This window comes from Ctenocephalides felis, unplaced genomic scaffold (assembly GCF_003426905.1).
Source record: "Ctenocephalides felis isolate EL2017-DRISC unplaced genomic scaffold, ASM342690v1 CF-g0.4_SCAFFOLD_01492, whole genome shotgun sequence".
In the NCBI taxonomy this organism is placed as follows: domain Eukaryota; kingdom Metazoa; phylum Arthropoda; class Insecta; order Siphonaptera; family Pulicidae; genus Ctenocephalides; species Ctenocephalides felis.
In genome coordinates, this window is record NW_020537646.1 from 14,004,523 (window position 1) to 14,027,516 (window position 22,994).

The following is a 22,994-nucleotide window of genomic DNA, read 5'->3' on the forward strand; positions in this document are numbered from 1 at the left end:
AGTTTCAATATTTCTTGTATATTGGATTGTTGATGGTACAGTTGTGAACGTATGTCCATTACATTTGCATATAAATCTCCAATGCTTTTTATTGTAAAAATATGGAAATCGTATTTTTTAAATATATATATTATATATATATATATATATATATATATATATACTAGCAAACCCAACGAACTCCGTTTCGCCACCAGATGGTTTCGTGAGAAAGATGAAGAATTTTTTGTTTGTTTTATATTGAAAAGGAAAAATTTGATTTTTTTACACAACAGTAATGATTTTTTTGATTACAAAATGAAGTGTTTTTTAGTTAGACTTCTCTAAGTAAAAAAGTAAATCCGCAAATTATCCGTTTCATTGAAGTGCTCTTTGGTAAAACACACATTTTTTGTTTTTTGGTCTGACTTAACACAAACAAGCGGATGGTTTTCCAACTCGTGAACAGGCAACGTATAACTGCCCATGTGAAAAACAATGATTTTCTAAATAATCTATTTGAAATTTATCCCGCAAACACTAAGCGATTGGCCTTGCGATTGTTATTGCAAACGCAAGGCAAACTGGAAATTGCAATCGTTTGAAGTCAAACGGAAGACCAGTCGGAATCATTGGTATGGCACCAAATTGCCAGCAATTTTTGATTGAATGGTGAAATTCAGTGCGTGTACATCATTATTCTTTGCGGCAAGAATTGCTCAACAATAACCGTTTAAGAGAAGTGTCAAACAATACGCCTGTACAGAAGAATTTTATATATAAGATTATATTTGTGTTATTAGAAAAATATGAATGTTTATGTGAGTTTAGTATTATTACTTCAGTAAATATTTAAAAAAATTACTAAGTTTGAACACTTATGGTTACTAATTATAATGGATATCTCACATTTTGAAGTAACAGATGATTTGGGTACATACCTCCAAAAATTTCATCACCATACTTTTAGAACCTTCACATTTGTTGGATGATGATGTAGTAAACCGTCGTTATGGGGCTTCATTTTATCCCTCTTTACAACGGTCCAGTTATCAGAGACGTCCATGTCAATTTTTTTGATGAGAAATAATGAAACTTTTGCAGAAACTTTCTTAGGCTTCATATGACAATTCCTTTTACCGTCATCTAATGGAATAAGAAAAATAATTTTATCAGTAATCATTTATAAAATTTAATGACATAGAATTTGAAATATGAATTATCAATAAATAACAATCAGGAACAAATCCTTAAAAATAATTGAGTATACTAATTAATAATACTAATGAGTGAGTACACTAATTTCAAAAATTTTTATTGAATTAGAAGAAATAGTGAAAATAAATCGACTAATGATTTCAATTTATTAAAAATGTAATTTACATTTATTTGAATGATAACATGGACTAACAAAAAATGAAGTGAATATGTCTATTGATAATAGTAAAATATAAAATAAATTTATAAATTTATAAAAATAAATAAAATATATGCTTCTCCATATTCCAGATATTTCATATCAAAATAACTTTATATCGAACAGTTCTCATATCAATTCACTTTGTGCATATTCTATGAATCTAGCAACCAATCTTTATTGACTTTTGGAAATTTATATTGAGAGGCCATAAAAATTTGATTTATATTATTCTTGTTATTTGTATATATAGGTATATTCCGTTTTCCCATACATTGATTTCCTATAATTCAATAATATTCTAATACTGTAAAATTTACTGCCATGTATTGCGAAATAGTTTTGCGCGAGTTGTTAAAAGCATTATTAAAGCATTTTCGTTTTATTACACATAAAGTCTGTGCAATATTGCGACACTATTATTGACAAAACAATACTGTTTCATTTATGTATCATATAATTAAGTATAAAATTATTAAATTATAAATGAAAGTTGACTTGCGTCGTTTAAAATACTAGCTTTTATCGATAATATCATTTAATATTAAATTTTAGTAATTAAAATTAAATTGAGTATAAAAAATGTAAATTTTACAAATTGCAATATACAAATATTTACCCCTATTTTTTAGAAACATCTTTATCATCAATTTAAAGATGGTTTAATTAATGGGTGTTAAAAATTGGACTTTTATCTACGCAATATTATGAATTCTAATTAATCCTTATATATTTCGGAAGATTACTCTAGAAAAGCTTGCTCATTTTATTATCTAGAAAACCTACGTCATTTATTAATGATAATCAAAAATATAAAATATTATAATAAATATAATAATATAATAAAAAATAGTTTGAGGGTTAATTGTAAAATATTTGTTATTATCTTATATATGTATATAAATAAAAGTTAGAAATCATGAATCAAAAAAGCTTTTTAGCAAGCATCTATCCAGATAAAAAACAACAAAATTAGTTTTTTAGAAGTTTTATAACAGACTCGAATTCGATCACAAAATTTTGGTTAGATTGATCGAAGTTTATATATTTTAATTTAATTTTTCATATTATTTTTTTTTTTGCAAATATGATCTTAATCAAGCATTTTATGGTTTTTATGCCGATTTTGTAATTTGCTAATAATTTGTTTGCTTTTATCCACTAAAGAAGAGTCTAATTGGGTCTCGAAATGTATATGTAAAATTATGGTATTATCCTACGTATAACGAAAAAACACTTTTTTGGATATTTATACATCATTCAATCAAAATATCAAAGTTTAAATTATTTAGCAATTATAATTATGATCATTAAATTGAATAGTTACAACAAAAAAGTTAGAAATTAATAAATTGTTTTGTGTAAACTAGATTGATTAATATTTAAATTTTATATTTTATTCTCAAAACAAAAACAGACTTGTAGAAAAAAAATGAAAATAAAAAAATCTTGTAAAAACTGTTAGAGTGCAGTCTCTATATAAACTTTTTTTTATTTTATGGCTTCGCTTAACTCTGAGCTTTTATTCACAACATTGTTATTTTATTTACATTCTATACTAATTTTTTATATTAATATTCAATCTATATATTCTTCTTAATTTTTCATCTTTCATTTTCTTCAATTTTTGCTTTTTTATATCAAATTTCTAATTCAACTTTTATTTTCATTCCATTTCTTTTTCTTTATTCTTCTTTTTAATATCAGCAAATTCTAGTATTTTTTTTCTTCTTACTCGTAATACAATCCAGATAATCGAATTATGTAATTCCTATTTTTTTTAATTTTTACTTAGAATTTCTACTTAGCTTTTTTTTCTATTATTTGATTGGATCTTAATTAAAACCTATTCATATATATTTATTACTATTTTTATCTTTTCCTTTGTAACTCAGCAAATGTATTTTGTATTTGAAGTAGAAATAACATTGGCTACTTCTACTATTGTCAAATTATTTATCATATGTAATCTAATTATATTATCTTAAAATTTACTAGATGGCTACTAAAGACAGTTGTAAATTATATGATGAAATAAAAAAAATGATTGGATATCTGTTAAAACGAATTATTATTTTTATCTATCGATCAGGCCTCATGTGTATGTGTGTGAGAGAGTGTATGTTTCATGTATTTGTGCAATAATGCCTTGTACGACACATAAATATTTAACGACCAGAAATCCCGTGAAAAATGGTTATCAATGGATTTAAGAGCCCCATCAAACGGCCTCCCGCGGTTATTTCAGACGAGATTCCGATTGTGTGACAGAAGTCTTTATCCTTTGAGCGACTTCCTTATATCATTTGCCGAATTCGGGACGTATAAAAAGATTGAGCCCTATTAGGAACGACGCACATATTGATTCGACAAGTGCCTCCTGGGATAGACACCGCAGTACCATTATCAGTATATGAGCATTGAGAATTGTACTGGAGATATGTGAAAAGAAAATAATTTACGTATGACGTATGTAATATGTATATATATATATATATACAAAGTCTTAAATCGCGTATTACCCACTGAAATCCGGCCCACCTTGGTATATGAATACTTTCTTTTTCATTTCAAAGTTCTTTTTGATAAAATCGATACAGCCTCGAAACAAGACTAATTGTTGTCGATAGGCATTCATATTAGAGATGGGTAACTCACTCCGGAGTTATCACTCCGATACAACTCCTCCCTCGGAGTGAATCCGAGTGGAGTTGTCTCACCGGATTTGTCATATCGGACTTCCCTAAACTGGTACTAAATCTGTTACTGCGTTTTTGCTTTGGAAAGGAAAACTTGACCTAATTTAATATCATAAAATCATAAAATATCACAAAATATCTCCGTCGGATATGACTCCGGCCGGAGTTATATCCGGATATGACTCCGGTCGGATATGTATCCGCCCGGATATGTGTCCGCCCGGATATGACTACGGCCGGATATGTCTCCGGCAGGAGTTATATCCGGATATGACTCCGGCCGGAGTTATATCCGGATATGACTCCGCTCGGATATGACTCCGGCCGGATATGTCTCCGGCCGGAGTTATATCCGAATATGACTCCGGTCGGATATGACTCCGGCCGGAGTTATATCCGGATATGACCCCGGCCGAAGTTATATCCGGATATGACTCCGGTCGGATATGTATCCACCCGGATATGACTCCGGCCGGAGTTATATCCGGATATGACTCCGGTCGGATATGTATCCGCCCGGATATGTGTCCGCCCGGATATGACTCCGGCAGGAGTTATATCCGGATATGACTCCCGCCGGAGTTATATCCGGATATGACTCCGGTCGGATATGTATCCGCCCGGATATGACTCCGCTCGGATATGACTCCGGCCGGATATGTCTCCGGCCGGAGTTATATCCAGATATGACTCCGGTCGGATATGACTCCGGCCGGAGTTATATCCGGATATGACCCCGGCCGAAGTTATATCCGGATATGACTCCGGTCGGATATGTATCCACCCGGATATGACTCTGGCCGGAGTTATATCCGGATATGACTCCGGTCGGATATGACTCCGGCCGGATATAACTCCGGTCGGAAATGTATCCGCCCGGATATGTATCCGGCCGGATATGACTCCGGCCGGTGTTATATCCGAATATGACTCCGGTCGGATATGTATGCGCCCGGATATGACTCCGCTCGGATATGACTCCTGCCGGATATGACTTCGGTCGAACATGACTCCGGTTGGATATCACTCCGGTCGGATATGACTCCGGTCGGATATGTATCCGCCCGGATATGACTCCGGATACATATCCGTCCGGAGTCATATCCGAATATAACTACGGCCGAGTCATATCCGACCGGAGTCATATCCGGATATAACTCCGGCCGGAGACATATCCGGCCGGAGTCATATCCGAGCGGAGTCATATCCGAGCGGAGTCATATCCGGCCGGAGTCATATCCGGATATAACTCCGGCCGGAGTCATATCCGGGCGGATACATATCCGACCGGAGTCATATCCGGATATAACTCCGGCCGGAGTCATATTCGACCGGAGCCATATCCGGATATAACTCCGACCGGAGTCATATGACATATCCGGATATAACTCCGGTCTGATATGACTCCGGTCGGATATGACTCCGGTCGGATATGACTCCGGTCGGATATGACTCCGGCCGGAGTTATATCCGGATATGACTCCGGTCGGATATGTATCCGCCCGGATATGACTCCGGCCGGATATGACTCCGCTCGTATATGACTCCGGCCGGATCTGTCTCCGGTCGGATATGACTCCGGTCGGATATGACTCGGCCGGAGTTATATCCGGATATGACTCCGGTCGGATATGTATCCGCCCGGATATGACTCCGGTCGGATATGACTCCGGCCGGATATAACTCCGTTCGGATATGTATCCGCTCGGATATGTATCCGCCCGGATATGTATCCGGCCGGATATGACTCCGGCCGGTGTTATATCCGAATATGACTCCGGTCGGATATGACCGGAGTTATATACTGATATGACTCCGGCCGGAGTTATATCCGGATATGACTCCGGCCGGAGTTATATCCGGATATGACTCCGGCCGAAGATATATCCGGATATGACTCCGGTCGGATATGTATCCGCCCGGATATGACTCCGGTCGGATATGACTACGGCCGGAGTCATATCCGGATAAATAATTTAGAATAAATAATTTTATATAAATACTATAATAATAATTTAACTTCAGTACAATTATTTTAATTTTTGTAAAGATTGATGTAAGATATTTCTATAAATAAATCCTTATGACCATTAGAGGATTATTTATAAAACTTATAAATGTTTGAAGACATTCATATTCATATTCATATGTTTTGATTTGAATATTAGTACAATCGGCATATCTTCAGAATTATATCTATTTTTAAAAATATAGCCTTAGCAAATATTTTTAAACCTCATACTCAACTAGCTCGAAGTTCGGAACAGATTGTATTTTATTTTATTTCTATGGCGCGTATTCGCAAATGACATAAATTAATCAAAAGCAGTTCTGTTGTCATAATCGAATCAATAATCACAATTGAATTCATTTCATGCATATCAAAATATTCAATTATTGTTAATATAGTATCGCTTTGTTTGCATATTTTCGAATATCTACAGGCATTTATGAAAAAAATTCCTTTTGTGTCTGCGAATCAGTGAATCGAGTGTTTGCGATTTGACATACAAAATGCATTAAAATCTGTTCGCTTTTGATTGTGTCTTTGTTACTTTTCGCAAATAATGCGGAATTCACCCGGAGCTCCATTAATATAATTGCCATTGTAGATGTCCCTGGCTCGGATGTGATTCTCTTTGCGGAAAAATGTTATTTTAATTTGCATTATTTGCACAGAGCACAATTGCCTGATTGCTAACTGGAAAATAGTTTATACCCTGATTACTTTAGAGCCAATTGTAATTGGCCGTGCAACCAAATCGGGAATGGCTGGGTAAACATTAGTATTTATTTTGTCATTTGCATTAAATTGATCCCTTGTTTGTTATTCCAATTTGAATAAATGTGACATTTTTAGTAGAAATAAATGTAGTAAAGGCAAAAAAACTGATGAATCTGTACAATTTTCTATAAAAGTATCAGCTTTGGGATTCTAATCAGAATTCTAACCAGGGCTGAAACCATGGGATTCTAATCAGAATTCTAACCCGGGTTGAAGCTATGGGATTCTAATCAAAAGTTCCGGGTTCGACCAAGATTTAGAAATCAATATGGTTTCGGGGCTATAAGAAAGGCAACCGTGGGGTTTCCTTGTAATTGCTATCAATATTAAAAATCAAATCTATCTTATATTAGGTAATAAGAATTGTCAATGGATTATATACTAGTACTCGTTGATTTTAGTAATTAGCAGTGCTTAATACAGCTTATAGAAATTGTAATAGCCTTGGTTGCTTTAAATTAACAAAAAATGTATATATCTTTTTTTAACTTCCCGTAGGGCAAGTTATAGTAATCGCAAAAAAATCGAAAATGAAAATTTTTATAGATCTTTACTTTTCAAAAAAATAATGTATGTGTGTGTGTGTGTGCGTGTATGTATGTATGTATGCTCGGATACAAATTTTCGTCGACGATTTCGGGAACACGGATCAACCGACGTGAATGATTCAAAAAACATTCGATTCGTATCGATAAGGAGACGTGCTGATAAGGAGTTTTTGGCGAAGGCAGGTCTAGCCTTTCCGAAGATAAGGGGCAAAAAGTGCCAAAAACGGTAACTAAGAGAACGGAGAGACCGATTTGAATAATTCAAAAAACATTTTAGTTGTATTAACAAGATGAAAAACTGATCAAATTTTTATGAAGGCAGGTCTATCGGATTCGGAGATCTAGTAAAAAAAGCAAAAAAAATACCATCTGGCGGTCAAAAATGATCATTAGACGTATGCATATCAAATTATTAGATATTTTATAGAGATTTTAACAATAAATATAAATTTTGTTAACATTCCTATAGGTTCCGTACCAATGTTTATCCGTTAGACGTCGGCACGGCACTTACGCGCTTCTATATTTCGTCTCTACGCAGTTAAAGCAGTACGATTGCTTTGAAAAAAAGTTCAAAATTTCCAAAATATTTCAAAATAAATTTTTCTTTTAAAGTCTTTTTTTTTCAAAAAAAAAGTATATTTTTGTCAAAAATTTATAGTTTCTCAAAAATCTATTTTTTTCAGAGTAAATTTTTTTCAAAAATGTTAATCTTTTTTTAAAAAAATAATTTTTGGTACGGGAAGTTCCAGCAATTTGCCTTAAGGCACGATGCCATGCGCCCCACTAGTTTTATATTAGAGGCTTATTGGCTTTACCACCACAAGATCTCCCATTCAATTCCTACCTCGTAAAACCTGATCTCAAGCAGTACACAAATCAGTTTTTGATTTGAATTAATTACGATTTATAACGAAAATAACCTTTTAGTACATAGCTGTTTTATCACAATTAGAAAGGACGTCCTTTTGGGTCGGCTTGTAAGAGTTCATATGTAAATAAATATACATCTCAATTAGTACAGACAATCAGTGGATAAGATAAACAAAACAAATTTAATAAACAATAAAAGGCTATAATAAGCAATCCAAAAGTTATTAAATTTGTGATCTTCCAATTTAAGAATAACAATAGTCTATAACAATCTATTATAATTATAACAATCTATTATAATTATAAAAAGGATACGAGTGTTATTTACAAATTCATATATATTTCATATAATCTTGATCACCTACATGCAAACCTGTAGAATAATAAACTAAAATGATATTGCTTCTAATTAGCGATCATAAATTTCTTTTTATATTGTAATAAACTTCACTAAACATTGGCTTCAAAATATATTATTCTACTTTATGAATATGACATGAAAATTTTGAACCTTCAAATGAGTGATGTAACCTTTGTGTAACCTTTTCACGTTGAATTTATTAAGCAAACAGTTGTTACTAGTAGGGTAGAAAATTTTCCCCTTTTATTTTAATTCGGGGATGATTTTATAAACGGCACAGCATGATTTCGGAGATCCGTAATCGGTTTTATACATCTGCTTTCTTTGACATTTGCTCCTTGTATGGACAATAATTTTGTTGATGACAATTTTATGAACTTTATGTTTAATAATAAAGCTTCACCTTATAATGATTTGAAAAATACGTTTTTTAATTTTATTTTTCAAAACTATTCTTTAGAATTATTCACTGTACAATATGGTCTATGTGTTACACGTACCATTAACCTCATGATATTTTTTATCCATTTAAATTTAAATAGTCAATTACTATCGTGTTTGATATGGGTACATCATTATACCCGTTATATAGTTACTATATTCACCCGAACAGGTAGTCCGTAGAGTATTCTCATCCGACCACGGACAACGTGATATCATGCACTAATGATATCTATTTTTGCTTCAAAAAATAAATGTAGAATATGTTTCCAATTAAAAATAGTCTGCAAATAGTATAGTGCGGTGTAAATTCGTACTGGGAAATATCTGATAATAAATTTTCTTGAATTGAATTGGAGGTGTGAGCAATCATTTTTAGAATTCATCGAATTTATTTTTTTAATATCACTAACAGTCAAATAAAGAAAAATAAATAAATATATATACATTTTTATGTGTATATATAAAATATAAAATACACATATAATAATAGTAAAAACTAATACAAATGTGTCGTTAGTTTCATATTTCGTTGAATATATATTTTATCCATAAACGTCGCATACTTATTCATTTTCTATTCGTGGTTTTGTTCTCACAAAACCCACAATTTTTAGATTTTTTCCTCTTTTTCTAACTTTTGCATTCTTTCCAGTATGTACCATGTGTTCTAGCAAATTCATTGCTCGGATATAGAAAATAATACAAAAGACTTTCAAAAGAGAGCACTATATGAGTTATGGAATTAAATTCAGCATAAATGCTCCACAATATGAAATTTCTAAAAGACTTTTTTATTTTTATATGAATAATTATTATGTTTAGTAAAAATATATATTTATCGATGAATATTATAAAAATTAGTTAGTCAACATTTGTTGTATTTTTTGACTTGAAACTGTTAACCCTCGAGTCACATTGCAGCAACAAGTGGAATTGCTGCAATGTGACTTAATGAATTTTAATTATAATTCATTTGTAAAGAAATCATTCATATTTAATGCTATTTATTATAAGCTTGTAACTGAATTTTCTCAAATTGATGTCTGTTTTTTACAGCGCCACCGAAAACATGGCATCGTCTCCTGGAAACAACCGTTTGAAGTCGTGCCAGATTTTCCGAAAAGACACCAAAAAAACACCCGTTCTAACAAAAGAAGCATCCTTGTCCAACGATAGTCAAAATCCATGTACGTGTTCCACAGACTCAAATAATGGCCAAAGACGAAGTATCAATAATAAGAAAAAATCGCTCAAGAATTCGGAATCACTTCCTTGCGCCGTCACGTGGGATGGTTCCAAATCCATGGCCAGCACTGTGATATGCGTTGATGATAATTCAACGTTAAATAATATAAATTCAAGGCCAAGGACCGCACTTTTGAATGTGACTTTGGAAAGATCGCATTCTCAAAATGACAGGGCAAATCAGCGTATCAGGACGCAGCAGAACAGGTCTAGGGATTCTTCGAGGCATGGACGGATAATTAGGCTCGAACAGAAAGCTACAAAGGTCAGTTAATAAATAATAAAACTGAAGTATTTGATTGATTTTCAATTTTACTACAAATATTGATGAACATCCAGGCATCCAGTTATTTGATATCGATCGAGTTGTATAAAATGATTTTTATCTTTTTTAAATCGGTGCAGACTTTTTTATGAGAACGTCGATTAAAGGTCGAAATTTTGTTTGTTATAAATGCACTTAATTACTTTTTAACTTCCCGTAGGATAAGTAATAGTAATTGCTAAAAATCGATAATAAAAATTTTTGGTTATCTTTACATTTTGAAGGTTTCTGAACATTTTGGCACACCTTAGAAAAAATGGATGTATGTGTGTGTATGTTTGAATACAATTTTTCGTCCACGATTTCGGGCACACATATCAACCGATTTGAATGATTCAAGAAACATTCGATTCCTATTGATAAGGAGACGTGCTGATTAGTTTTTGGTGGAGACAATAATTCAGTTTTTGAGAGAACGAAGTATCCGATTTGAATTATTCAAAAAACATTTTGCTTGTATTTAATAAAGAATTGATGTAATTTTCGGTGAGGCAGGCTAGCGGTTTCGGAGATACAGAGGAAAAAGTAAAAGAAATATCAGATATTTGATAAAGTTTTTAAAAATGAGTACTAATTTTGTTGGGTTCCATACCAAGATTGTTAATTTTTAAAGTTTACTTATACAATTCCAGCAAATTTCAAAATTTTCAGAAAAAAAAAACATTTCAAAATTTTTAAGAATATACAAAGTTTTATACTTCAAATATGAATTTTTAAATTTACAATTCAGTTTGAAAATGTACATATTTCAAATGCGTTATTCTAATCGTAAGAAATATATCCTCAGGCGGATTTATTCGGCACCTCTTGCTAATGTAAACTTTCTCAGGTGTTTTGAGTGATAAGATCCTCAAATTTTATGAACAATAAAATATATACTGATTATAATTTCTATTTGATAATGTATAAAACAATTGTTGTAAATCATTAATCAATTTTTCTTGATTACTAATTTGTTTGCCTCGAATATATAATTCTGGTACTGGAAGTTCCAGCAATTTGCCTTAAGGCACGATGCCATACACCACTAGTTATCTTTTTTAAGTCGGTGCCGTTTTCATGAGAATGTCGACAAAAAGTCGAAATTTTGTCTGTTAACATATATTTTTTCAATATTGATTTCAAACAATTCAAAGTTGGATTTTCTAAGAAAACAAACTCCCTCTTCGGGAAGCCTTCTAGAAAACTTAGTATACACTCTTGTATATAACATTCGTTCTTATTTTTATTTTTAGGTTTTGGGAGTAGTCTTCTTTACATTTGTGGTTCTATGGGCTCCATTCTTCGTATTGAATCTACTGCCTTCAGTTTGCGAGAGTTGCGAAAAAGACGTTAGTGGTTGGGTCTTCGAATTTGTCACATGGCTTGGCTACGCCAGTTCCATGGTCAACCCTATCTTTTACACAATTTTCAATAAAGTCTTTAGGCAAGCATTCAAAAAGGTAATAAGAAAAATAATATCCATTAAGGATATATAGATATCTGATTTTTTTATTAATAATTTTTATAAATTCTAGGTGTTGTTATGCCGATACAGGAGCTCGAAGTGGAGACCTCATAGGTAGCGCGTCCGGCGCCGCGGTGCTCCACCGCAAGAATCAACTCAACCATCGTTGCTCACTGCACTTTAATTAGATTTATAAGGTAATTACAGGATATAAAATACGTTTTAAGTATTACAAATAAAGCAACTTCTATATGATGATTCGAATTCATTATATGTATACATTGATGTCTCAATCTTTTATCGGCAATTGTAATACAAACATGCGTAGTGTAACAGCTTATAAGTTCTTGTATATTACATTTATACGCGTACAAATATGTATTTACATGTATATATAAGCTATCATCCCCAAAGCAGCTCTACAGGTACGATAACGAATCCTTTTATTTTTCTTACTGTTCTTTTTTCGATTTACAAACATCTTTTTGCTTCTTATGTCGGATTAAGTTTCTCTGTTTTTACCTTTTAAAAAATAATTTTTGTTCCTATCTAAATCACCCCTATCTAAAGACCCCTTGTAAAATTGTTCCTGTTAGAATTTCAAAAAAAATGATCCTAATATTATACAATATATACTGTGAATTACCAATATACTCATAAGATGTACTATAAGAATATAATACCCCAAACATAATCTTATTTATATTTTAAGTGATATTAAAATTCATAATCAATCGAAATTTGCGAATTTATATTACACGTGAAACTATTAAAAAAATACATATTGGTACTTATGGCATTTGTTTTACTATTATCCCAATTAATCAGTTGTTCAAACTTTTATTTTAACTAAAAATCTTTTTTAGGATTAAATAATTTTAGAGGTACTACTTATTTGCCTTATACTAGGTATATGTGTGCCAGAAAAGGGCTCCACAAATAATTGTGATATTGTTCGAATAAGTAAGTGAATCATTATATTGTAATATTGGATATTATATATAAATATGCGAATATATATATATATATATATATATATATATATATAAATTTGCATATTTATTTAATGTGTAATTATGTATGTTTGTATAGATATGTGGATATATACATAAGTCTATTAACTTGTCTAGGTAATGCATGTATATGAATTAATACTGAAAACATCTTTTTTAATGTTTCAATATAAGAAATTATTATTCTACATACTATGCATATAAAACGACATTCAATGATAGACCTTATAACACATTATAAGGTATATGTCTTATAAGGTCTATGCATTCAATATGTAATTAAATAATTTTTACATTTCAACGCATGACTGGAGTTTTAATGCCTTTTTTCGCCTAAATTTTAATTATATTTTTTGTACGTAAGTTATATTTACATTTGTATAAAATTCAAATTTTTTATTGATGTTTAAATGTACTATTAAAGGCATTGGTGTATATAAAATTAACTCAAAGAAATGATCTATTGATGACAAATACTTATGAACTCCATTGTATTACTGGAATTTCAAAATATAGCTTTGTTTAAATTTAACTAAATGATTAATGGTTAATTAAAGGTACTATAATTTTCAGGATTCTTCACTTACTTTTTATATTTATCAAACTCAGTTTTCTGGACAGAAAAGCTTTTCCGATTTTATTTGAAAAATATATATATTTGTTGGTCAAGACAGAAGCTTCTTTTACTTTACATTGGAAGAATTCATTTTTTATCTTAGATGAATTAGAATCTTAAAATGAAATAAAATTGAAAATTTGTTGTTATAAATGATGTAAATATGGGAAGGTATTAATGTTTTCATGTAACTTTGATCTTATAAAATGTAAAAATGAGAGTGTAAAAATTAATTTACGTGTATATATGTAGATAGACATTTACATTTGCATAAAATGTATTGGGGGTGTATTACGCTTCTTTTAGCATCAGTCAAAATATTGCAATTTTGATAACAATTAAGACTTGATACTTGATAACACGTATGTTAAATGTTAAAAAGGTTATTAAAATAGTCTCAATAATTAGAATTCATTAAAGACCAGTTCATTTAAAACAAATTGAGCAGGAGTTTTATAATTTAATTTGGAAACTGATGCGATAAAGTTTGACAATCTTAAGGTATAGTTATATACATAATGTAAAACGAATGTAAGAAATTGAAAAGTATTAATTTAATATGTATACAAAATTATGTTTAATGGTTATATGAATATGTCCTTGTGTAATTAAAATTATAAATTAGATATAATTTTTGAAGATATTCGCATTTATATAGATTCTGATATGTATGTAGTAGGATAATGTGATATATAAATGATGTTTATTTTCACTGAGAAATATCCAAAAATATTTTGTTTATATAGAATTTTATTATTAAATTTTAATTAAGAAAATGATGACAAAATTGTATTAATGTATTGTATATTAATAAATGATCTTTATATAAAGTCGTTAAATTTAATTTTTTAAATTCTCCACACCATTTAAGAAATTAAATTAAATTGTGCAATAATAAAAATATATTCTAAGATGAGTAATAACTTACCCCAAGTATTAAAATCACACATAAAATATTAGTTTAATTAAATCTAATAATTATTTAATTACACTACTTTTTGACAGTTTGCAAAATTTGACACTTTAACAGGCTACGCTGCGCCATCTCTTACTCTCTAGCGTAACTGGAGATAAACACTAAAGTTAGTTGCAAGTTCGTTATGTTGGTGTCCTGTAGACACTTAGACAGCCAACCTTTAAGAATCGAAAGTTTGTATCGTTCATTTCTTTTCCGCCTTTATCACATACGTGTGCTTGTTCTCAAATTGAGCTAAGGCCAAATTTAGGCGACTTGCACCAAAAGTTATTTCAATATATATAAAAATGGCCACAAAAGCTGAACTCGCTTGCGTTTACTCCGCTCTGATCTTGGTTGACGATGATGTTGCTGTAACTGTATGTATATCATTTATTACAACATTCCTAACCTCTAATTTGTTTGAAATCTTTTGTAATCGAATGTTTAAATATGTAATATTATTATTGCTCATCGTAATATTAGAATAATGTACTTTTCGATGTTATTCAGATATATATTTTTGTTTACTTATATACTCTTAAATTTCACATGTGCGTATTTTCTTATACCATTTCTAACCTTATTATATTTAGCTATTTGCTGTTATTGCCGTAGATTTTTGTTCGAATCCATTATTTTCGAACATAGTTTTTGTGTAGTGCATGTTCACAGAACATATAAACATTTTACTTTATGGCTTCATTATTTTTTAGGGTGAGAAGATCTCTACCATCTTGAAAGCAGCAGCTGTTGATGTTGAGCCATACTGGCCAGGATTGTTCGCCAAGGCTTTGGAAGGAGTAAAACGTAAAAGACCTGATCACCAACATCGGTTCAGGAGTTGGATCCGGACCAGCAGCCGCTGCCCCTGCTGCTGCCGGTGGAGCTGCAGCACCAGCTGCTGCTGCTAAGGAGGAAAAGAAGAAGGAATCTGAACCAGAGGAGTCCGATGATGATATGGGCTTCGGTAATTATCAAATTGACATTCTTAAGGCCTTTGAGAATTATGGATATACATGTTGCTCATTTCTTATGTGGGTTAAGTTTGCATTAAGTGAATTCATTCAACTTGTTGACATCGTCTTAAGTAGTTGCTTACGGTTCATGTAAGTTTATAATTTCAAATGATATTAGATACATTTTAATCTGTATCAAGAAAATAAATGTATATCCATCCTTATTGTGCCATTTAAATCGGCAATATGATGTTTTAGCATGTATTAGCTGCTGATACTGATGACAAATTAATTTCTGATATTAAAAATTTACTTATATTTAAATTATTGCATATGTGAATCATTTTTTAATTCATGTTTTCTTGTTTCAGGTTTGTTCAACTAAGTTCTTCATAATTTAAGGATGTGTGCAAGTGATGAAATGTATTTGTACTGTTCAAATAAAAATATAAAGTAAAAACATTTTGTTTTTTAATAAATAGTTCTTATTCCACTATTTCAGGTATCCTACAGTGCTAGTGTGAATTAAAAATCAATTATATGCATTAGTTTTTGGTGTATGCAAAAATTTACAAGCATGCTCCCAAAAGATTACTGAAATCGAAACTTTGCTTTCAAAATTAAAAAAAAGATTATTTTATGAAAGCCGCCTTTGAAGGTTTATTATCTGATCTTTAAAAAAAAATTACTTTGAAGTTATGTTGTGTTTACTCAATGTAGTAGTAATAAAGTAATATAATCTTTTATTTTAATATAAATTCACTTTTAGTTCATTAAATCCATACTTTTTTTTATCTACTATAATCATTCTCCCAAAATGAAACTGAGCCCTCACATATAGGGAATTTCTTAAACAAAGCTGGTTTTGCTGTTAATATTTTATCGGGAATACTTCAAACAGGGCAAAGGTATATAAATTACTACAGTTAAAGCAATCTAGTATGTTTTATTAGCCTATCACAAAGTACAATGTTTTCTTCAGTTCATTACATTCTATATTATACATTATCTACCACATAGCTCTTTGAACACCTGATAATTTATTGTAATCAGCCAAATGTCTCCACATAATTCTACTTAGACGCCAACGTGTAACACAACCTCTTGGCCTATAATAGTTATTTTATGAATGAAACAGCATTGTAGTTATGTTACAGTAAAAATTTATTACCTTGATGTTATAGCACAACGTTTTTTTAGTGCTACTATACTAGAATCTCTGGGTAAAGCTGCAATTTCAGAGTCCGCTATTTCTCGTAATTCAACAGGCAAAATATCATTTTTTCTTAAGCTGTTTACGCGTAAACGTTCTGCAGCAAATTGTTTTAAAGTATTACGTTTCCTAACATCTTTAATCATTCGCCAATCTGCATATTTAGTACGTACTTGCTGAATCTAAGAAACATTTGAGGTTAGTTACAGAGAAATAATAAATTTCAGTTTTATGGAGTACCCCAAATCCTGGAAGAACAGGTAGTGATCCTATTACTTTAGTAATGTTGAATGATAATGACATTTTTATTACTTTAATCTATCAAGGATAATAATGGTAATAATTATTTAACTCTCAAATGCAACATGAACATGACAGTTTGTGTTTTTTCTAATGTTGGTGTCATTGATTACATAGTACGAGATTCAAATGTGACCTGTTCAAAAGTCGATTTGCCTCCAAGAGCTTTTTTAATTATAATTAAAATAAATTATCTTTACAGACAAGTCAATAGTGTTATATTATATATTTTGATGAAACTTGAATAGTATTCACTCTCATTTTTCTTTATTTTTTATTAACAAGCATTTCCATTCCTTCTTTGCTTAATTCAAATGATTGCCAGCCATATTTTTCTGTAATGTTAATGCCGCCTAGCTTTTCATACATAATTTTTGCATCATTTCAATTAAGAACTCTCCAATCAATTCTTAGACAGTCTGAATCGAGAGCACTCTAAAATTTACAAGAAGATCATATGAAATGGCATATTTCAAATATAAAAATCTGCATGCATACTTGAGCCACTTTGGTGAAAAGCCTTCTTCCAATGCCTAATTTTCTGAATTGTTCTCTCACATAAAGGTCTTGTAAATACATAGATTTGCCTAAACGTGGTATATAAATGGGAAAATAAATCACGTAGCCCACGAGGTATTGATGTTCATCTTCTGCAACAGCACATTGAAATAAAGGGTTTTCCCCAAATCCATCCTTTTCTAGACCTTTAAGATTCGTTCAGATTATTTTCTCATCTTTAACTTAAAAAAATGATTCTTATCTATGATTGTATCACGTATCACGTGCTAGCCGTTTGACATTTGGTAAGAAAATAATTTAATCAGACCTTGTAATTATTCATTAATTTGATTATTATGAAATTCTTTGATTATTATATTTTTTAATCAGCAGTTTCCAAATTATAAAATTAACTCTCATTCAATAGCAAGCTATCAAAAACCTATATTTCGAAAAACTTACAAATCACTAATTTGAAATGTGTATTTTATTTATGTATATCAATTCAAATCCTTCAATAGGAGGATACAGACTTATTTTGGCATTAAATAGAGATGAATACTATGACCGACCTACAAAGCAGTCTCATGAGTGGGAGGAAAATTCAGACATTATTGGAGGTAATATATTAGAATTGTTTGTGCTTAATACATTTTCTTGGCTATTTATATGTATTTCAGGTAGAGATATGCAAATTGGGCGAGAAGGAGGAACTTGGTTTGCAGTTCGAGCAAATGAAAATGGATTACGAATTGGATCATTGTTAAATGTTACAGGAAAAACATTGAAACCAAACTGTCCAGGTACAATAACATAAAACTTTGTTATACTTTGCAGATTTAGTGTCTATTCATGTAATATAGTGTCTTTTTTCAATTAGATTATTATTTTTATTATTGATTTTTTATCTAAGGCAAAAGAAATGACAAATTATTACCTACCACACATTTGTATAAGTAAATCAAAACAATAATTATAACTTTCAGTTTAACACTGTAAAATTTGGTTAATTATAGATTAATTATTCATTTCTGTTTGTGATTAGGTCGTGGATCAATAGTCTCTAATTATGTAAAATCAGAATCAAATACGAAAGATTACACGGAGGATTTGAAGTCAAAGATGCAAGATTATAACTTATTCAACTTTTTGACTGCAGAAATAACGTAATGTAATAAATATCTCATGATAATTTTTGTATAAGATATTTTAACACAGAATTAAATTCCATTTAGAAAGGAGAATTGCATAGTGCAGTGTACAAATTCTGAATCTAAAATTACAAAGGAATGGGTTGCAGGTAAAAATCACAAATTTGAAATGATATAGAATAAAAAACATTTTAATAGATTTTGTTGCAAGAACTATTATAAAGAATTATTCAACTCAACATATTTTTTGAATATTATTCATTTTTAAGGAAAATACTTAACAAAATCTTAATAATTATTTTTGGGTATAGATGGAAAACAAGAAGTAATTAAAATTGGTGTCAGCAATAGTGAAGTGGATAAACCATTCAAGAAGGTTCAAAGTGGATCAGAAACATTTTCCAAGCTGGTCGAATCAACGGCAAATAAAGATATTCTTGTGGAAAAGTTATTAACTATGATGCAATGTAGCGAGAAGTATGTTAAAATGGCTATATAGAGTAAATCAATTAATAACTTAAAGTTATAATATTAACAATATATGAAATATAATGATTATTATATATATATATATCTATGAATAGTACATTACTTTTATAGACATTGGCCAGATGAAGTATTGTATGAACGTAATCCAACATGGGGAGAAGACTTGAGTTCAATATTTATAGCAAATCACGAGAGAAAATATGGCACCAGGTGAGTTATTAGTTTAACAATATAATTTTATTAAATATGTACTAATAGATATTTATTTCTAGGACTCATACTATTGTATTGCTAGATTACGACTGGAAATTGGATTTTATTGATATATCTTTAAATTCAGATGGACAACAAAATTCTAATAAATGGTGTAGAAAGCATATAACGAGAGAATTGAGAGTCTAGACTATAATTATGATGAAATATAAAGCAATCAATTTTAATATATGGTATTTTTTAAAGTGATTAACAAATTTAATAAATTGTCTTTGATTTTTAATAATAAATTCAATACAACTAACCTGTTGGACTATTCATTGATGTTCCAGGCATTTTCTCGTAGTCACCCAGCTCCTGAAATAAACTTTTCATTCATTTGGAACTAAAACTTATAGTAAATATTTACTTTTATCATACTCCAAAGCTCTTCGATGTCCTCCTTCTCTAATGGTCGGATTATGAAAGATTTTGTTGTCATTTTTTACTTTTAAAAGTTATGTAGAATTAAAGTATTTGAATAAAATAGTTTAAAATCTTACACAAAATTGATAACCTTGAAGAATTATATATAGAATTACACAAATAGTTTGATTCTTATTGCTTGTGCACACACAATAGTATAAATATACATTTATCTATGAATGAAGATTAGAAAAGCATTTCATTGATTATAGAAACAAACAATTTAGCTTATTATTCCAATAAAGAACATAAATTTACATTTATTTCATACCTATTACATTAATTTTAAGTTTTTTTCAATAAATTATTCTTCAAGTTAAGGACATGTTGACATAATATGACAACTTTTCAAGTTTGTTATTTATTTGCTGTAATTTGTTGAATTAAATCATGTACTATTATTTAGCAAACATATTATATTATTCAGCCACCAAATTTATATTGATAATAATACTTTTAAACTTTTATACTAATAATTTTTGTTTGACTTTTGAATGTTTTGGTTTTGCTTTAACAAGAATTCTTGTTATTACAAATCCAACTGTCAAATGTGTCGGTTAACCTTAATGTTTGAGCTAAACTTATCGCTTTTTTGCAAATGAAACAAATTTAATAATTACTAATAGAAATTAACAATTACAATTATGGATAGAAAAGAATTTTTACTATTATTATTGACGTTTTTTCTTTTTTTTGGTAAATCTCATAGTTGTCGTAATACGTGTTCTAGTGACAATGACGAATGTGAGGATATTTCTTCACCTAGCAAATATGATAAAGGTATGTATTAGAATATTATTTAGAATATATAAATATGTACTCAGTTTATTCTTTTGCAGAGTATAATCATTATATGAAATTAATTGAAGATGCTTCTAGAAGTCACGTTGATTGTAAACACTCAAATTGCAGTTGTTATAACAGAGTTATAAATGAAAATCTTTTGCCATTTAAAAGTGGTATAACACAAAATATGATAAATAAAATTAAAGATAGGTAATTCACATTATTATTTTTCCAATGAATGTATTAATAGAATTAACAAGCAGTACGAGCTACAAATTAATAAATGTTGTTTTTATATTTATAATGTACATTCACAGAGGTACTAAGTACCAAATAGTCAATAACAAATTATATCGCCAAGAAGATTGTATGTTTCCATCTCGTTGCAAAGGCGTAGAATATTTTCTATTAAAAGCTGTTACAAAGCTACCTGATATAGAAATGATAATCAATGTAAGAGATTGGCCTCAAGTTAATAAAGATTGGGGCATTCAAGGACCTATATTTAGTTTTAGTAAGGTATGCTAATCAGTCATTTGAGCTCATAACATTTATTTTAAACAATTATTATATATTATTTATAGACTAACGAAAGTCTTGATATCCTATATCCCGCTTGGAGTTTTTGGGATGGGGGACCTGCTATTTCATTGTATCCTACAGGATTGGGCCGTTGGGATAAACATAGAAGCAGTATTATGGCAGCATCAGACAAGTTAGTTTATTCAGAAAAATTATATCAGTGGATTAACCTCAAGAAAATCATATACCTGTTAATTATTTAAGAATTAAAAATTAGCTCAATGATTGATTTTTAGATACCCATGGTCAAAAAAAAAATCAAAAGGTTTTTTCCGTGGGTCAAGAACAAGCAGTGATCGAGACGAGCTGGTATTGTTATCTAGACAAAATCCAACACTTGTTGATGCACAATACACAAAAAATCAAGCTTGGAAATCAGCAGCAGTAAGACCTATAAAATTATTAATATTTGTCATATGAAACTATTTGAAAATATAAAATTCACAGGATACATTAAATGCGGATCCAGCTAAAGAAGTATCATTAGAAGATCATTGCAAATATAAGTACTTGTTCAATTTTAGAGGTGTTGCTGCTAGTTTTAGATTTAAACATTTATTTCTCTGCAATTCTTTAGTGTTTCATGTGGGTTCTAGCTGGATAGAATTCTTTTACCCAAACATGAAACCATGGGTTCATTACGTTCCTGTTTCAGAAAATGCAAATAGAGATGAAATTGAGAAGCTTTTGAAATTTTTTATGGAAAATGATACTTTAGCAAAAAATATTGCTCAGAAGGGTTTTGATTTTGTGAATAAACATTTGAGGATGGAAGATATTCATTGTTACTGGGAGAAACTGTTACAAAAGTATGCAAACTTTTAAAGTTTGAAGTTAAATTAGATAAAAATTAATACCAATATACGGTTCATGATAAAAGTTACATTAATGCGGAATATCAGTATTATTTAATTTATTTCTTGATAATAAGTTTATATTTTTATATAACTTGATTGTTGATATTTTTTAATCTAAATTTTGTATATTGCTTTGAATTAAAACACATATATACATTATGGCAATTTCGTTTCAATTTACTCGTGTATAAACAGATATACAGATATATTAAATTCTTTGAAAATAGTTAAAATACTTGAGCTATGAGTAATTGTTGATCAATTAGAAATGATCTTGCAAAGTTCTATGTTTTCTGTCACAGCATTATCTCGTATTCATATTTTATATTAGATTTTCATTATTGCAATAGAATGGCATTTAAATTTGGAGTAAAAAAATACAGTAATTTGCTGCATTTTAAAGACATATTTTCCTTAGTTATTTCCTTAGTTTCACATCCAAATAATTTTTTAACATAGATAAGAATATATTATGTTAACGTCTTAAATATGTCTCAACAAATCTTTTGAAATGATTAAAAGAAATTCGTAACGGTGTTAAATGTAAATCTGTTTTCCATTGTTGTACAATGATTTATTATTAGTAATACAGTAATAAAGTGCGTATAAATTCACACGACCAGTCGCCATACAAAATATGAGCGAAATATAATATAATTCACTATTCACACGGAATACTCTAAAACACGCCGGATGTAAAAGGTTACTTTATACGTTACTTTATTCCATTTAGTTGATGACGCACAATTCTGAAAAATATAATGAAACATGTGT

At 30.1% G+C, this 22,994-nt stretch overlaps 6 protein-coding genes across 9 annotated transcripts; 4 read left to right on the forward strand and 2 right to left on the reverse strand.

Annotated features, from left to right (window-relative positions):
- The first annotated feature begins 10,175 nt into the window (after positions 1-10,175).
- LOC113370867 (5-hydroxytryptamine receptor 2A-like) lies at positions 10,176-12,241 on the forward strand. Its single transcript, XM_026611547.1, has 3 exons — positions 10,176-10,616; positions 11,912-12,118; positions 12,194-12,241. The coding sequence occupies exons 1-3, from the start codon at positions 10,176-10,178 to the stop codon at positions 12,239-12,241; spliced, it is 696 nt and encodes a 231-aa protein (XP_026467332.1).
- Positions 12,242-14,903: 2,662 nt separating this feature from the next.
- LOC113371605 (60S acidic ribosomal protein P1-like) lies at positions 14,904-16,128 on the forward strand. Its single transcript, XM_026612244.1, is given in 4 exon segments — positions 14,904-15,087; positions 15,424-15,513; positions 15,515-15,677; positions 16,038-16,128. Coding segments are annotated over 4 exon segments (339 nt in total). The 5' UTR covers positions 14,904-15,015; the 3' UTR covers positions 16,052-16,128.
- A 496-nt stretch (positions 16,129-16,624) lies between these two features.
- LOC113371603 (28S ribosomal protein S14, mitochondrial-like) lies at positions 16,625-17,237 on the reverse strand. The gene is made up of 3 exons (XM_026612243.1): positions 17,120-17,237; positions 16,838-17,061; positions 16,625-16,775 (listed from the first exon to the last, which is right to left on the reverse strand). Exons 1-3 carry the CDS (start codon positions 17,180-17,182, stop codon positions 16,676-16,678), a joined length of 387 nt encoding a protein of 128 aa, XP_026468028.1. The 5' UTR covers positions 17,183-17,237; the 3' UTR covers positions 16,625-16,675.
- LOC113371602 (transport and Golgi organization protein 2-like) lies at positions 16,977-19,728 on the forward strand. 4 transcript variants are annotated; one of them, XM_026612242.1, is made up of 8 exons: positions 16,977-17,077; positions 18,199-18,297; positions 18,358-18,480; positions 18,723-18,843; positions 18,913-18,977; positions 19,140-19,305; positions 19,429-19,527; positions 19,590-19,728. In XM_026612242.1, exons 3-8 carry the CDS (start codon positions 18,366-18,368, stop codon positions 19,717-19,719), a joined length of 696 nt encoding a protein of 231 aa, XP_026468027.1. In that variant the 5' UTR covers positions 16,977-17,077; positions 18,199-18,297; positions 18,358-18,365; the 3' UTR covers positions 19,720-19,728. The 4 variants fall into 4 exon arrangements, with proteins under 4 accessions (XP_026468027.1, XP_026468026.1, XP_026468025.1 ...); XM_026612241.1 differs by lacking the exon at positions 16,977-17,077 and adding an exon at positions 17,874-17,982; XM_026612240.1 differs by lacking the exon at positions 16,977-17,077 and having other exon boundaries at positions 18,117-18,297.
- Positions 17,420-19,872, reverse strand: LOC113371606 (diamine acetyltransferase 2-like). Its single transcript, XM_026612245.1, has 3 exons — positions 19,836-19,872; positions 17,678-17,883; positions 17,420-17,614 (listed from the first exon to the last, which is right to left on the reverse strand). The coding sequence occupies exons 1-3, from the start codon at positions 19,864-19,866 to the stop codon at positions 17,564-17,566; spliced, it is 288 nt and encodes a 95-aa protein (XP_026468030.1). The 5' UTR covers positions 19,867-19,872; the 3' UTR covers positions 17,420-17,563.
- Positions 19,873-20,656: 784 nt separating this feature from the next.
- LOC113371601 (O-glucosyltransferase rumi homolog) lies at positions 20,657-22,188 on the forward strand. Its single transcript, XM_026612238.1, has 6 exons — positions 20,657-20,775; positions 20,835-20,991; positions 21,099-21,300; positions 21,366-21,496; positions 21,600-21,747; positions 21,811-22,188. Exons 2-6 carry the CDS (start codon positions 20,849-20,851, stop codon positions 22,186-22,188), a joined length of 1,002 nt encoding a protein of 333 aa, XP_026468023.1. The 5' UTR covers positions 20,657-20,775; positions 20,835-20,848.
- The last annotated feature ends 806 nt before the right edge of the window (positions 22,189-22,994 follow it).